This window comes from Sardina pilchardus, chromosome 3, assembly GCF_963854185.1.
Source record: "Sardina pilchardus chromosome 3, fSarPil1.1, whole genome shotgun sequence".
Classification (NCBI taxonomy): Eukaryota; Metazoa; Chordata; class Actinopteri; order Clupeiformes; family Clupeidae; genus Sardina; species Sardina pilchardus.
The window spans coordinates 28,984,186-29,002,091 of record NC_084996.1 but is presented as its reverse complement, the minus strand read 5'-3'; the positions used below and the strand labels follow the sequence as shown (position 1 = coordinate 29,002,091).

General features: G+C 41.9%; 1 protein-coding gene across 1 annotated transcript in view; it reads left to right on the top strand.

The window, feature by feature from the left end:
• The first annotated feature begins 171 nt into the window (after positions 1–171).
• si:dkeyp-72e1.9 (syntaxin-binding protein 4) overlaps positions 172–17,906 on the top strand; it is a 51,476-nt gene continuing 33,741 nt past the window's right edge. Inside the window, exons 1-2 of the mRNA XM_062531218.1 lie at positions 172–295; positions 14,050–14,123. Coding sequence (XP_062387202.1) covers positions 231–295; positions 14,050–14,123 — 139 coding nt within the window. The 5' untranslated portion in view covers positions 172–230. The remainder of the gene's footprint in view (positions 296–14,049; positions 14,124–17,906) is intronic.

Below are 17,906 nucleotides of genomic sequence, written 5' to 3'. Positions count from 1 at the left end.
AGGGAACCGGTGGTAACGGAGTCTCTCTCCCGCCTTGCCACTGCAGTGCCACTGATTTGATGTTGAATGAGCGCTGGCATTTCCGTTACTCCGCGAGGGACGCGGCTCATCACTGACATGACATGAAACATTGAGTAATGGCAATGAGAAATTACTCTGGATAATTCCGTCACTTCCGAAACATATCGTTGGAACTGAGGTTTTTCAGCACTTCTTGGGTTGCGGATGCGATGTCCTATCTGAATCCCTTAGGAAAAGAACTGGAGCGTTTTGATGGACTATCGCTCATTTACTGGTAAGACATTGCTTTTAACGAACCTGAAAAGTCATAGATTTGAAATTAAGTTTACAAACAAAAACGTTATGCTTCTATTGTGCCGTTATTTCACACTTTTATGATGCATTTTGCCACACGGAAATAGAAATGGAAGTGGATTACTCATCCATTTACAGCTTATTATAGTTTGATATGCGTAACCTACTGTTGTTTTTCAAAGTAACAGACGTCTCAATTAATATGCTGTATCAATGTTTTAGTAAGTAAGGCTGAATTAGAATCCATATTTCTTGGGAAGAGCGCGCTCGGACTGCGCGGAAAACGCTGAGTTTAGCCTACCGCAAGCAATGCGCACACGTGAAATCAAGAGGGCGCGATGGCATTCGGAGACAGCTTTGACCTGTTACGGCACATATCCATTCCTAATTTAAAAATTCGAAACCTTTCTTTTTGTATTATCAAAATATGTATAGCTCATGTCCGGCATTCAAACTTTAGTTATTTTTGTAGTTTTAAGAATGCGCTATCAGGATTTACGGTTGACATTGTTATTTGGCACACATACTTGTTGTCAGCAAGATGATGGTTCTGACGGTAGCGATATTTATGTGCCATTTCCTCTGAATGATTAAATAATGTCAGTTGAAGGAAGTATGCCATTTAAATAGAAAAGTAAATACACGTTATGTCATGTGGAAACAAATGTGATCTGCACATTTGTCCTCTAGAATGAAATTATAACACAATTCAAAGTTATTGCTTATCAACATGTCTTGTCAAGATTAAAATTCTATGCTTCCATTGGCACCTGACATGTAGGAACAGTGCTAGCCACTGAGGGTAATCCAGCATAATAGAACCTCTCTGTGGGATGAAGACTTAACACCTTTGGGTCCCCCATGGAGGAGTCTGCCCAGTGACTCTCTAAATTTAGTGCTTTGATTACAAATACCTGTGTGGACAATGGGGAAAGGGTCAGAGAGGAGAGGAGCCTGCTTAAAAGGACGCCAGAGGTAACGCCAAATTATGTAAGCCCTTCAATTCAGCTCTGTCACTCCCCCTGTCCCGGCATCATCCCCACCCCAACGCCCACATTTTAAGTTACTTTATTTTGTGCCAGGGTAGGCGTGCAATGCCAGGGCACACTGCTGAGCGTGCCATCTCGTTATGAGTGCAGTGCTTGTGTGTGGAGGGCATGAGGATGGGCACGGGTCACTGACTTGGCAGTCTTCATTTTGGGAGTAAAAGCCATAACCTCACCAGTATGGAGAGCAGGTATGATCTCTTTTATACTCCACTCCTTCATCTCAACCCACCTCACCTGACACACACACACTCACACCTTCAAGAGAAGCACTCACAGGCAATTGACAGGAGCTGTTGCATCCAACATTTGACAGATTTTCAGATTCTGGGGGGAGTTGCCTTGTTTTTGGATTCAGGGCGGCACCTTTAGTCAAATTACACCATTTGCTGATTTCATAACTGTTTCTGAATGTGGGACTGTTGATGATATTAATGATTTGATGATTTGAGATGATTTGAATATTCATGTTCAGGGCAGGTATTTCTCAGGTGTCCTTGTACAGTATATCATCCAGAGGGACCTAAGAGCAGTATGTAATATATGCATATTATATTGCATAATGTATTGTGGAATGCATCAGATTTACTCTGAATGTATGTACCTTAGGTCTTATGCATCTTGTGTTGTTGAAGGTCACCGATAAACAAGACTCTTTAACAAAATTTGCTGCAACGATCTTCGAAGTAATGAAGTCTGTTTCTAGGAATTTTGTCATATTGATAAAGATTGATGAAAAATAACCAATAAACATACATCGGAACAGCTTTACAGGTTTACATTATGTAAGATAGGATTCTCATATCTGGATCTTCAGCAGAGATCATATGCAGTCAATTTGATATTTACTGATAGATGGACAACACATAGTTGATTTCAAGATAATCTCATTGATTTATCCATAAAGTGTATCAACTTCTCAAAATGAGTTGATACATTTCACTGAGCCAATCAATAATATGTTAGAGCTACACACATTTAAGTAAGTTTACATTCCAGCGGCTCCACTGGTTTGGCAAAGTAAAACTTATCGCAGCTTTGATCGATAAAAAACATTGTTATTAAGGTAGTCCTAATGCTGTTACGCTCCAATGAACACGGATCTCTCTGTCCCCAGTGGTTGATTAGTGGTAGATCAAAAATGCACTCATGGACCGAAATGTTACAAAATTCACTTTAACTGACTGTTAAAGTCTGTCACTGGAGTCGTTTGTTTGTCTCAGTCAGATCAACTGCTTTCCCCTTCATTTCTGTGGATTCTACTGGAATGGCACATTTCAGATACAGGAACGCGTCATGAGTCACTGTCAGATATGGAAGATCACAACAACAACAACAACAACAACAATAACAACAACAATAACAGTGTCATCAGACCTGCTATTTGTTTTGTTTCCTTTGTTAATATGTCAACATGTAAACAAAATATTTCACACTGAGAGATATTCTTGACCTTGTTTGTGGCGCAGCGTTAGATTTCGACGACATGTAACATCCAACATAATTATAATTCAGGCATTTCCCTCAAAGCTGACCTCCTGGATGATCTGAAGAGTAAGCTCATAATTGGACCGGATTAGTTGTGTGCCACATCTTGCTTCCCCAAGGCTCTAGAGTCATGTCCCATTTACGGTTATATTTCCATGTCCTCCCAACATAGATCAGACATCTGATTTTGGGAGAATTTCAGTGATGAAAATCCCCTGTCTTTGAAACGACTATGTGTCAGGCTGGAGGGGAAAGTGTGGTGTGGTGCGGTGCGGTGCGGTGTGGTGTGGTGCGGTGTTGTGCGGTGTTGTGCACATAAGGTGCGTGTGGAGGTCATCCTGCCTTGTTGTGTTTTGATGAAGTGACGGTTGGGTGGTTGGTGGGGGGGGGGGGGGGGATTCTATCTGATAATGTATCCCGGTGCTGGATTATACTGTCATGGTACAGCTTCTGTTAGCGCGCGCTGTTGCTTGTGGTGATGAGGCGCTCGATGCCACTTCTCTGCACAACACGGGGGGAGGTCAGCTTGATGCGCCTCTCTCTCTCGCAGCCTAGTCATAGTGGATGAGGTGACTTGGGGATAGAGCACCCAGTTAAGTGGATGGCCCTACATTATCTAACCGTGGAGTCAGCGTGTTTGCGTGTCTTAATATGAGCATATTCTGAGACCTGAGTTGACAGCAGAGCTCAATGCTTCCTACAAACAGATCAACAGCGATGCCTGTTCAATTTCTCTTGTGGTCTTGGTTCCTATTACCCTACTCGCGGAGGTATTGATTTGAGGAAGAACGACTTTATTTCTTGTTGATTTTATGTCCATTTCACACCCACTGGGGTGTTCAGCTTCAGACGGACTGACAGACCTATCTCATGAAACCCGTGTTATCTCACAACCCAACTAATGGGGTTTTCTTGCTTAGCTAGCAAATTGGTTGGCATGTCCACAGAGGTGTTAAAGGTATTGGTGTTGTGTTATTGATGTTTCTCAGAGATGGATTGGTTACCAGTGAGCCATGTATTCTAATCAGACCATGCTGCTCAGAGGATCCCCACCGTCAGTGAAATCAATATAGAATAAATTTGCCCAAAAAACACATATTTTTGATTCTTTAATAGTCAGTATGAAAGTCATTGCCCACTGTAAAACACTAAAAATGGTCTCTATGGATTTTTCACCAATAAACAATATTCTCTGATAAGAAATTGTCTCAGGACCAAGTGCGAAACACCAGCCCTGGTGAAAATACTATGTTAGTATCGACTAAACTCTCGGTTGTGTAATGAATTCTTGGAGGTAAATGTGTATCCCAGGGGAGGGGTCATTTAGCCCAGTCCTGCATTTTTCATGACTTGCTTGTCTCATTTCTCTGAACCTGTAAGGAGCATGTCTTCATGTTTGATAGGTGCTCTGAGTGGACTATGCTTCAACCCCACTGATATCTGCTCACATTTGTTTGAATCGATGCATGTAGGATTCTCACTAAAGTCTGATGTTCACCTGTCCTCGATCACGGACAAACTCACGGCAAACCGCATTTCCTGCTTTTTCCTTTAGGGGGCAGCCCCTCACCCATAATGCTCCTGTCCGCTGTAAACAGGTCATATTGATATCGCCCATGGAGTTAGATTAACCCGTTTGAACAGAAGTGGGTGGCCAGGGATGATAGCTGAGCACATTTCCTAAGCTGAAAGCCCTCTGCTGTCTTCGAGAGTCTGTCTGAGGCTAGGGAGGGCAATGTTTGTGTGTGTGTGTGTGTGTGTGTGTGTGTGTGTGCGTGCGCGTGTTGTCAAGGGTAAGGGTCTGCATGGGATGGTTTGGGGCTTCTGTGTTTTGGGAGTAAAAAATGGAAGCGGCCTGGCAAAGCCATTGCTACGTGGCACACAGTCCTGTCACAGACTTTGCTGTTGTGATTTTTCAATGTGGACTGGATTATCCTATAATCTGATAACAACCCACTGTGCAGATTTGGTGATTAAAGTTCTGATGCAATGGGGTAGTTGCCATGGCTGCTGGAAGAAAAAAGGATGAGTCTCAGTGCCCCTGCCTATGCCGCTGTGTGTGTGTGTGTGTGTGTGTGTTTCTTTATGTATGCCTGTCATCATGCTACAATTTCTTTGTTATGTTCCCGTAATCCCAATTGTTGTTACCCAAAAACAATAGCAGGGTGTCCACAGAGAATTTAGCTGTTTCAATATATATTTATACATGGACGCATGTTGACCTTGGTGGTGATGAAATCTATAAATAGACTCTTGGTGGATTAAAACTGTGTAACACTGCTTTCGCATCCGTAATATATGAGACGTTTCTGTAGGACAGTGTCTATAACTTTGGATTCTTCACCTTTGACAAATGATAGGCAGCACCTTTGATCGCTAGACATCTAGGGAATCACATTTCCAAGCTTCAGATAGAATTTGAAACCAGTCTACTTCAAAAATGGCTACAGTGCGCTATGCGCTGTACTGTACATACTAAAAAATATACAGCACAAACCTGTGTTGTATGTAGCCTACGCCGCCGTGAAGGTATCCACAACACAACAAGTCACGCACTCGGGGAACACACACACAGGAAAACACACACACAGGAAAACACTGTACTGTGTGAAGACAGCATTAACAACCAAGTTTGAATATGCTGATGTTACCATGCAGTCTGTTTTCATTAGTCAGTGGTCAGTTCGTTGCAGCCTCAGCCCCCCCCCCCCCCCCCCACACACACACTCACCCCCAAATGATTGATGGTGGCTGGAATAGGCAGGCTGACAGAGTTTGACAAACAGCACTGTGCACAGCGGTCCAGTCGGCCTCAGTGTGCAGCCTACAGACATGCGCTGGAGAGGCCACCATCAATCAAACGCACCCTACACTCACTTAAACAGTCAATGACTCTATAGAGTGTGTGTTGTGTTTAGGAGTGAGAAATAGAAGAACGCTGTGACTTGCAGCTTTTTTTCTCTCTTTGTGTTTATCATTAGATGTGATTCCTCTCAAGCTATTTCTATACTGTATACTGCTGTTTTGTATCAAAACGATGAATGTCACTCTAGCTTCAATACTGTAGTGCAATTAGATTTTTACTGTAAATAGCTCTCCATCCCTGCACCAATACCTCATAGAGGTAGATCAATCCAACACAGGTCTTGGATAGTGTTTTGTTTTAATATTATTTTTTTTTTTTATATACAACATGTTTTAAACTGTAATCATGCTTTCATATGTCCTGCTATATTTGCATTTCTGGTTGTGTACTTAAAACTCAACCAGGTAAACTTCCACAGTCACTCGCCACTTTATACTTGCCTATGTAGGGACGAGCCATGTAGGAGCGTATGTATCATGTACTGTATGTTCTTTGTCTTATGTCTATGTCTGCGTCTCAGGCTTCCTGTTTTTGTGTGGTGTTGTCTTGTCTGTTGTGGAGCACACCGCAGCAAATCCCAAACAACTTCTGTTGTATGGCAATGTAAAGTATTGAATCTTGAATCTTGAATAAGTAATGATGCGGTCCTACTGAGTCTGTATGTGTGTGTGTGTGTATGTTTGTGTGTGTGTGTGTGTGTGTGTGTGTGTGTGTGTGTGTGTGTGTGTGTGTGTGTGTGTGTGTGTGTGTGTGTGTGTGTGTGTGTGTGTGTGTGTGTGTGTGTGCGTGAGTGTGTGTGTGTGTGTGAGTGTGTGTGTGTGTGTGTGTGTGTGTGTGTGTGTGTGTGTGTGTGTGTGCGTGTGTGTGTGTGTGTGTAAGAGAGTACAGTAAGGCTAAAGCTTTTCCACAGACCCGTCAACACACTAAATTACACCCTATTCCCTAATCGGTTCTGAGCGGGCCACAGAGGATATCACCCGGAACTGCACTAGTCTTTTAGGGAGAACCCTTAATCTAGTTGTAGAGCTTTAGCTTGTAACGCTGTGATGAAGAGGTTTTGGGGCACAGAGAGTGAGTGACTATTGTGGCTCTGTGGGTGTATGCGTGGGTGCAAGCTTGCACATGCAAGTGTGTATGTGTTCATGTGAGTGTGTGTGTGTGTGTGTGTGTGTGTGTGTGTGTGTGTGTGTGTGTGTGTGTGTGTTAATGTGTATGAAGGGGGACAAGCCAGGGATGATTCTGAAGTGTTGGATTTGCATAGCATTAAAGGCAGAGTTAGGCTGGGAGCAGTCGAGATGCAAAAGAACGCCTCTTCATAGTGTACATCTTTGTTCTTATTCTGAGAATGGTTGAAGTGTTCAGACCAACATACAGTAATATATTCTTATTTGACTGGTTGTATTGCCATGTGCTTTGAATTTCATGATATTTGAGGTGCTTGTCCTATTCTGTGCTCCCCAACAAAGCTTTCCAAACAGTTTTTTTTCTAAGCCTGGCCTCAAGTTCTTTCCAGTCTCAGAACAAAGGACACCTCACAACAGTAGCAGCAGCAGTAGGGGAAGCACACAGTAACTTGCTGTGTGTGTGTGTGTGTGTGTGTGTGTGTGTGTGTGTGTGTGTGTGTGTGTGTGTGTGTGTGTGTGTGTGTGTGTGTGTGTTAGAGAGAGTGTGAGAGTGTGTATCTGTGTGTGTGTGTGTGAATGTGAGTGTGTGTGAGAGTGAGAGAGTGTTTGGTGTGTGAGTGTGTGTTTGTGTGCACTAGTTTGCTATGCGCTAGTGTGTCAGAGAGTTGGCCAGAGTTGTGACAGCATCATGGAACAGGCTATGCTTTCAATGAAAAATAGATGCTCGGTCTCAAAGTATATCATGACATTGGTGTTAACTGAAAGCAAAATATTTTCTAGAAAGCATTCCCATACTGTTTGTGGTGATGGTATAGGGTGATGAGGCACAAAGTAGTTTGCTATGCACTTGAATGTCAGTAAAGTACCCAGAGTTATGACAGCCTCATACGGACAATAGTTTAGATGAAAAATAGATGATGGTGTTGAAATGTACTGTGACTTAGTGTTATATGATGGCAAAGTGCAGTTCCTAGAAAGAATGCACTACTGTTTGTAGTGTAGGATCCATAAGATGTTAAATAACTAGAAAATGCTTTGTAAAATAGCAGAACATTTTGACAGATTTCTAACTTCTGTTTACAAATTGATGAGACTAGCATACTGTAGTTAACAATAGATGCAGACAAACTTTAAGAACATGAAGGCTATGTGTGTATTTGAAGATTGGTGGATCAAAAAAGGAAAATAGCTCAATCAAGACACACAACTCGAGACTTTTTCTATTAGTCACAACAGAGTTAACCCGTATCCCATTTTTCCACTTACCCCCTCGGTAGTGTTATCTTACTTGTTTTCAGATGTTTCTGTTGCATCGCAAAAGGGAAAACTGAAAAACCGTAATTCTTCACTTACATGCTGTGTCAAGATGATGTTTGTCAATGATGACAACGTCATGTTCTGTGTTGTTAACAGGTCCATTTGTACCACAAAAAGTGAAAGGTGGCGAATTTCAAAAAATGGATTGGGGATACAGATACAGAATACTGATCATTTTATTGTATTTCATACCCAGTTCCATTGCCACCTCTCAAGAATGACTAGAGGTGGAAAGACAGACAGAGAGAGAGAGCAGAGAGTAGAGAGAGAGAGTAGAGAGAGAGAGAGAGAGAGAGAGAGAGAGAGAGAGGGAGATGGCCATTAAAGCAATATAGTATAGTTATTTTACTTTAAAGTAATGACTATGTAATACCACTGGCTTGTTGCAAACATTAGACAATAACCTCCACCATCCTCAAACATGTTCTGAAAGCCTTTTTAAATCACATAGCATTCAGTCCATCAGGGATGGATAATAGTAAAAGGAGAGAATCAAGAATAAACATACTGTCTGTTTTAGCCATAACAGTCCCTCTCCCAGTGTTGTTGGTGTGAGTTAAATTGTGTCTGGGTGAACCGTGAGTTGTGAAACAAAGCGCACTCCTGCTGATCAACCCACTGTCTGTTGCTGTGATCCAGATGTCCAAAGGGCTCTTCTTACAAATAGTAAGATGATTGAAAAACAAGAAGTTAAGCACAGTGACGCGACAGCACACCCCCCTAAAGTCGTGTGACGACGAGAAGCAATCTCGTACAAATCAAAGGATCCCCAGTTCACGGCGAGTTCATACAACATGGAAGTTACGTAATTTCACAAGTTACAGGTTGTCGCAAGCCATCACCACGTACAAATGGAACACACAATGCATCTATGTATGTCACAGATATTTGAAGCCTCTCCTCACAACAATAGTGAAACCTAAAGCCTGTTCGTAATCCACGGATGGGATAAATGCAGAGACCCAATTTCTTATACGCAAGTACGTATGTTTGGCCTATAAACCTGATCTACATTTAGGTTTACATATGGTTTGCCCATAATAATCCATATCATTCAGTTATCTACACTACTGCACAGTGAACCTATAGAAACATATTTCAATTGTACACTTCTGTGGAATATCCACTTCTCTGCATGCTGTATATGATTGTGTTTCAAGGTTGTTCTATGCTCTTTCACTTTTAGAATTTATTGGTGTTTTATAGTGAGCCTTTATGATTGAAATATGTTCCGTTTCCATCAGGGAAATATTTTACAACTCCACATAAGTGCCCGAGTCGTGTTTGGTGCTTGCAGTGTAACTTAAAATATTCATCCACTCTGTTTTGTGATATTAATCAAGTTCAAAGAACTGTAGGGGGAAAACAACTCTTGTTGGAATGTTCCTTTTCACATATAATTCCTTATGGACAATTTTCTCCACACTTGAAAAAGTGTTGTTCTTATTAGCGAGAGCTTAAGAGATTAGATTTGTTAAATTATTATTATTAATGAGAGACCAATGTCCCACTTTAAACAGTTTAGGTAATTGTGTAGCTGTTTTACTCAGAATCACCTGGAAACTCCACTAATTCCACCTGATTGCATTAGGCCAATACTGTATGTCAGACTAGGGATACTGGTACTGTATGTATTGATTGACACATAATGGTATTTCTCATGGTGCAAACACTTTTGACAAATTTTCAACCAAAAAAAGCATTGATTGAATGAGTACAAGACATCTCAGTTACATCAGTTCTGTTGACTATTGACGTATTGACTACTGACTGTCCAAACACTGTTCAAACACTGTCCAAACACAAGGACTGACTTGCGGCAAAAATATTTTTTTATTGAAGTCTCTTAATAGCTTTTTCATGTTTTTCTCATATCAATGATTTTCTGCCATCACCTTTCAGGTTTATCATGGTACAATACATGACTAGATAGAATATCACTGTGACTGTTCTCATCTGAATCCATTTTCCTATCCCTGCAATGGAGTTTATGAACCTTTGGGCCTATCGCGATTGTGCATTTATTAATTTTTAACCTAAGAATATACTTACAGGATAGTACCCCCACAACATCCCACCACACCCATGAAGATATTGTCATGTTTGTATTTAAGTTATTAAATATTAAGTTATTATATGTTTATATTGCAGTATCAACAGATTGTTTAGGTCTACATGTTTACCTCAGAATGTTTTTAAAGATATGAATTGCAGTGCCAGTCTCCTACCAGTGGCTGCCAGTGCCTCCCCAGACTGGCCCCATAACATCTTTTATAGGCCTCGCCACAGTAAAGACACTCAGGGGACATGAGCTGGTTCCACACTCACATGGACTGCAAGGGGCCTTACTCATAAGTCATGCGTCCACTTAAATGAGAGTGAGGCTTTGGCTGTTGACAGCGCGCTTAAGCAAAAGTGTCAGTCTTTCTGTATGTATGTGGGACGCCGGGAAGAGGAACATTCACAGCTTTGGCAAGAAATGACAGTAATCTTTCAGAACAGGTGCTGTCACAGTGCACACAGTGTAACTCCACTCACCGCAAGGCGAAGCACTGTGTTGTACTGATAGTAAGATGGCAAGCCTGCTTGCTTTTATGTTTCAATCCACTCCCAGACATAGTAAACAGAACACAAAACACCTGTACTGATGTCTGCTGTGGTTAAAGTTTGAGGAAGAATTACAGTCTGATTGAAGTGGAACACCAGGCTATATATACAGTATGTATAAATAAGTACTGGTCATATTGTTATCCAGATCTTATATAACATCTCGCTTGGATAGAGGAAGGTAAAGCTGTCTGGTGCAATGTAGTTTAATGCCTCAGACAATCATTCTCATTGTTAGTGGGCTAAAATTAGTAACAGCAAATGGCCTTAAGGATTAAATGTTTTTAGAATATATTACATGACCTAAAGTATGGCTATCTCTGTGTCTAAGGGGCATGCTGTAGGCCATTTATCAGTTTAATGCTGAATCATAATCAGAAACGGAAATGAAATCAAATATAAGGGTCTCTAATAAGGTTTATTCCATGTAAAACTAATCTCACAGAACATACAAATATATTATGATTTGAATGATTGGTATATTTCCAGACATTTAAAATATTAAATAGTAGGTATTGCCACACAGAAATATTTGAAATGCCTTTTATATTTGCAAAATGTATTGCATGTTACATCTTTACTGAGCTTTGTTCTTTCTACTTTATTACATTAGAAATTGATGTAAAGAATATACCTTTGCTATCATATCGTTTCTGACTTTACAAATGTAAATGCATTTTTTCCATAATGAACTCAGAGAGATTTTAGCCTGGTCTGTATTTAAATTCAGGCGCTTAGCATGGATATCACTCATAGCCAACAAGAACTTGGCGCGTTGTTTTGGAACGACCATGTTCAGTGGGTGGAAAAGCTGGCGTTTACATGGCTTCCAAAAAGACAGCAATTTAATTTCCCCCGAAATTAATGAGAGGAGTTTAGTTAGAAGACATTTAAGGAAACGTTTACCCCCCAGTTGTGGCCACATTGCATAAGATTTAATCTGACTGCAAAGTTAGTGATGTTTGGGATGATCTGTTAACTGTGCGCGGAATTAGAGAGCTGTAATAGAGGATCATGTGGCTAGCGGTGGAGAGGACGTCTGCGTGGTGGTAAGGCACCGGAGAATGCACTTATATGCCGTCGATAAGGAAAACGCTCAAAATGCCCACATTCTCGGTGATGTACAAAGGAGCTGTCATCATCAGTAGGTAAAGTGATTTTTCAAAACTTTTGAGACGCAGTTAAATTTGTTGTTTTGTGACGTTTTGTTGAGCTCTAAGCGTTTCGCGTTATGTGGGTTGAGTTCACGGGCAGCTTTGCGCGAGAGGACATAGCGTGCGACAGCTGGGAGTTGTGATATGAGCATAAAGCTGTTTCGTACATTTGAAGAGGCATTAATGTTTTGCTGTGCAGATAGATTGTATGAATGTGTGCAACAGCTATTGTGCAAGAAAGTGAAGTTTTGCATGTCACAGTCAAAATTCTGTTTCGCGCGTTTGCTTGGGAGCTCTCCATGGCGACACGAGAGGCTTTGGCTTTGGCTTTGTGTACAGCAGGTGCACGTGCAACAACAACACAGCGAAATGACAGCAAAGTATTCAGCTGTATACATCAGTGTGTGCTGATTATTATAAAAACAAATTGTACATTTAATTTTAAACGTGGAAATGAAGAAAAATTACGGAAATGTAGCCATGATTCCAAATGATATTTTTTCAATCTCCATACTCATTTTTCTGTATTTTAACATTTCATCAATGAAAGATTTCTGTTTACTTCAGCATAGCTACCCACTAATATGGTAATACTAGTTATGATACAGCTGATACTCATTTGTGCTTGGTTGCTCTCTTCACATTATGTTCATGAGTAATGGTGATTTTCCTCTTTCTGCCCTTTTGGTCCCAATTTGTGTAACAACATCTGCCTAATAGCCAACCCTGACACACAGACCAGTGTGTTTTCAATCTTTGTGGAAGTCACTGATTAAAAATCAAATCAAAGGCTCAGACAGTAAGGGGGGGCATGGACTGGGCTGTCTTTCCAAACATATGTGCCATTCAGTGATGACAGATTGCTGATTACAACAGATTACAGCAGACATCTTCAATCAATTATCATTATTGCACGTATTTATCCTGCTTAGAGTGAAATTACATTAGGCTCTGCATGAAAAACAAAACACCAACAATACCAAAAGGTGTGGTAGGTAATTGCAAATTGATAATGAGTGGATAGAGCCTGTAACATATTGATTGCATTTTGAGATTAACATTTTTGAGATACAAAAGAAAAATATTGGAAAGTTTAGTGTTACGTGATCTTTAGGTCCACCTGAGTAAGCGCTCAAGGTTAGACTTTAAACCAAGTTATCGTTTTTGTTTGCTTGTTTGTTTGTTTGCTTATTTGTCATTATTGTGGTGCCACAACTATCTTACAAAAGAGACCAACATGGCTTCAAAGGGTGTGCATCAAGGACTATAGCCTCCTAATGGACGGTCCACTACATGGCACTCGCCCTGCAAATTAATGCTGATTGCTCAAGGGCGAGAACGTCCAGAGCACTGGTCTCATAACCTGCAGGCTACCAGCACAGCAGGGTTCTCCATCTATGCCTTTTTTTTAGTGCCGTCGAGCAGATTGGTTCCTGCAATTAGCGCGCTAACTACACTTGCTTTCGTTCAGGCTCAAAGACGAGCACAATGATGAAACACACACCAACCTGATTACATTCATCTTCATGTGGCGGCGGTGGTGTTGTTGCAGGCTATGGTGTTGTGCATTTATGCATTAAGGTGGCTGCAGTGGGTGGAAGTGTGAGCTAATGAGACGATTGACCTTCTCGTGGAGGTCTCTGCGCCATAATTCCTGTTTTTATTCAAAAGCCACAAATTAATAGACCAGAGGAGAGTAGGAGTGTGATTCATTTCAAAAATAGCTTTTCTTCGCCACTTTGAAGTCTCTAGTCTAGAGCCGTCATTGAAATCCTTGAACTGCTCGCCACCAAGAGGAAAATCTCCCAAATGGAGGGTAGTAATTGCATCAACTTGCATATCACAAGTGTACGTGAAGATGAATCTTTAAAAATCATCTCATTGTCCCTTTCTTTCATATTTCATGTTCCTTTTATATCCCAGTTCTGTTCTTCCAGACTCCAGTGACTAGAATCTGAATGACTATTCATTGTGTGCTCCTCACATAGCACTTGTGAGAGTCTCGACTCAGCCTCCTCCGAGACTTGTACATTTAAACACAGCACAAAAGCAGTAATTATAATGTTTCTCTCTCTCCCTCTCTGTCCCTCTCTGTCTCCCTCTCTTTTTCTCTTCATTTTCTGCTCGTACAGGACACTCATGGGTCCATATGGCGTCGACCGAGCTGTTCATTCCATGGAATTCACAGACTGTGAGAATGGATTAGGTAAGCACATCATCGCGTGTTTGCCGTGGCTGAAATGACTCCCCCTGACTTCCACATCATCGCTCTAGAACTCCACTGCACCTTTTCACACTGTCGGATGTCGAGGCAAATCATATCTGAATACAGTTACAATATACAGTCCGGTTTTTACATATTGCCCAGTGTGTGTGGTTTTTTTTTGTTTTTTTTACACTGTATTATTGTAGGTTGGGGAAACCTGAAATCAAGTCATATCTGAGCATAGTTACAGTTCAGTCCATTTTTACATGTTGGCCTTTGTGTGTGTGTGTGTGTGTGTGTGTGTGTGTGTGTGTGTGTGAGACAGAGAGTGTGTGTGTACGTGTGGTTTTTTTTTGCACTGTACAGTGTATTCTTGTAAGATTGGAGAAACCTGAAATGAAATCATGTCTGAGTACAGTTGCCATACCGCCATATTGAACTATGCTTCTGAATGCGGTTGTGCAGATCCAGAAGCCTTCTGACACGGGGCCTGCTGCTCGTCAAGCTTTCTCAGAGCTCACAATCAAAGAGAGGCAAAAATGGAGGGGGAAAAATTGGAGGGAGAGAAAACTGTTAGAATTGTCATTGCAAAGAGAGAGAGAGAGAGAGAGAGAGAGAGAGAGAGAGAGAGAGAGAAAGAAAGAGAGAGAGGGATAGAGAGATATTAAAGAGAATGAGGGGTGTCTAACACTGGGGTGCCCAACAGCAACGGTGGGGTGCAGGGGAGTCGAGAGTAAGGGGGGAAGGCAGGGGTGAGGCGTTTGAGTGTTCACGCTTTCATCCAGGCTGATCTTTTGCAGTGGGGTAGAATACACCCATAAGCCAAAATGATGACAGTTCTTTTTTTCTCCCCATTCTTTGTGTTCTCTTTCTCTCTCTCTCTCTCTCTCTCTCACTCTCTCTCCATCTGTCTCTCTCTGCTCTTCTCTCACTCTTACTCTCTCTCTCACACACACACACACAGGCACAAACACACACATAGATGCACAAACACACGCACACGTTCATACGCACATGCACAAACCCACACACACACACACACACACACTCACAGACGCATAAACACACACACACACTCTCTCTCTCTCTCTCTCTTTGTCTATGTACACCTCGGCCTCATCTCTAGTAACACAATACATCAAAACACCATTCAGGGACAGCACTAAGCTTCTTAAACCTGTCCTCCTTACAGTCACAGTTGCACAGTCAACAATTCGTTGTATTACTGAAGCACACCCCAGCTGCGGAAGATATTTTTGGTGGAGGGAAAGAAGTTGTTGCTATGTGTGCAGGGAATGTGGGGCTTAAGGAACGGGGTATTGAATCCGTGGGGGATAAATAGTCCTCCTCTCAATTTTTGTTTATTGTAGTTGTTTACCCCGATTTGACGCTATGTAGGAGCACCCATAGCCAGAATGCTGGGCTGTTCAGATTTCTGCTAAAAAAAAAAAAGCAGAGTACCGCTCTCAAGGCCAATCGACTGTAAATAGACAAGTGACGCTTGACAGAGTTTGAAGAGGTCGACACGGCAGACGGCTGGAAAGCTTGTGGGCATTTGCACTCCTGTGTCATCAGCAACAACAGCCTCCTAACAGGACGCGTGTAATCTCTCTGACCTCCCCGTAACTAGCGCCAACAGCTGCACGTTACATCTGGGAGGGAAGGTGACACGGTCGATGAAACCCACAGCAGCAGCAGACACAAGAATGTATTATGTTCGCAGATTTATGAGCAACTGTTGTCTGGGCTGTAAATTGACCTTAAATAATACAGTAGATTGACTTTCAATAGAGAAGGGTGTCTTTGGAATCATTCCATCGTTTAAAAACATGTGACAGGTCAGCTCAATGTCCTGTGATGGATGTCTTATTTGTAGAATATTTTTACGTAACTATCAAAATGATACTGAGACTGTGAAGAGGTCAAGACAGTTCCTCATGTTGTGATAATTTGAGGGGATGTAGGTTATACATAATACATTTACCACATGTCGAATTTTTTACTGACTGAAAAGGATTTTGATTTCAGACTCTCTGATCGAGCTTCAGAGACCTTCCTCAGCAGAGAGCAGAACTAAAAGATTCCAATATTTGAACTACACCAGCAACATTTAGCCTTTGAAATGAGATTTTCAAAATGCTGTCTATGGCCTTCACACAGTTCGTTAGTAACATATTGTCTGTGTGGGTAAGGATCTGGAGCAGAAGACAATTCTAAATGCGAAAGGCTAATTTATACACCACAAAAAACGAAGACATGCCCGGCACAGGCTGTCAGCCAGCTGGGCTAGGAGCCTTTTTTTCAGAGCGCGAACATAAACAATAACTCGTAAAGTTGTTAAAGATCCGACCCAGTCCTCTCCTCTCACAGCTCAGATGTTCATTCTGAAACCGTGTGTCTGTTGAGGCGAATGGTTGGTTGCCTGTGTGAGAGCAGCATCCACCAGCCTTTGTGGACATCCAGGCCATATAACAACATCAAAGCGTGCGTGTGCACACACACTCACAGTTGAACACACTTGCAGTTGCATAAAGGCATGCGAACACACACAGGCATAACACATGCATGCACACACACACACACACACACACACACACACACACACACACACACACACACAAGCACACACACCAATACAGACACAGGCACATATACACACACACTCACATATACTGCACACACACACACACACACACACACACACACACACACACACGCATGCACACATGCACACACATATACAAAGTAGAGAGGCTTAACGGAGCGCGAGTATGAAACTAGTCCTGTAGTCAGCGTACAGCACAGAAACACAGGGATAGGATTGCCTTGTTACCAGGGAGATGTGCATATTTGGTGGCGCATGTGCCTGTGCTTATGTTCCACCGCAATCCAATAAACTCATCATAGTGTACGGAAGCCAGGGAGACATGATTCCACCAACCAATTTGCAGTTCTCTCACAACATGGGTGGCCCTTCTGTCACCTAAGACTTGTTAGGCCAGCCGATTAAGAGCACTACTTAGATATTTACCCCCGACCACCCTTAAATCCCGGCTCGCTGGAGGCTCTGTGCTGCCTGACACTGAGCCTGTAAGCTGGTTAGGGTTAATTATCTCACCTTCCAATCAGTAGTAAGAGAAGGTAAGACACACCGCAGGTGATCCTGCCCCATACTACCCCGGGGGGTGGGCTGTAGCTTCGCCCTTGGTAATATGGGGCGGTAACTGTATTTTGAGTGCTCAAAAATAGACACTGCACCAACTAGAATTGTTTTTTTGTTCTGCTCTCAGTCCTGGCCTTTAATTGTGTGTAGAGATTGTACTCAGGATAATACTGAATGCCACTGCTATACTACTACGGCCCTAGTACTCACTGTTGATGAAGGATTATCTGCCAGAGTTGGCACTCAGGAGGGCCTATACTACACTAAGCTGGTCTACCAGTTGGGTATAGCCTGACCTTAAGAGTCATGCTTGGGCTGGGATAAGGATTTTAGGTTCCCATCCAAGCAGTCAAACATCCAGGTCTTTCCAGGTCAAACATCCACTTCTTTTACTTTAAGTATTGAAGTTGCTTCCCCAAGGTGACCTGCTGGAATCCTTTAGTTGGAACTTGACAGTGAGAGACCTGTTGAAATCCAGTATCATGCATCACTTCATACAGTGTGACTTACTGTACATGTTGGGTAAAATATTGAAGCTGTGCAATTGATTACATTTTCATTTCAATCTCAATTTTGGCTACAATTGATCACAAAATCAATGTCATTGAGAAAAAAAAAAT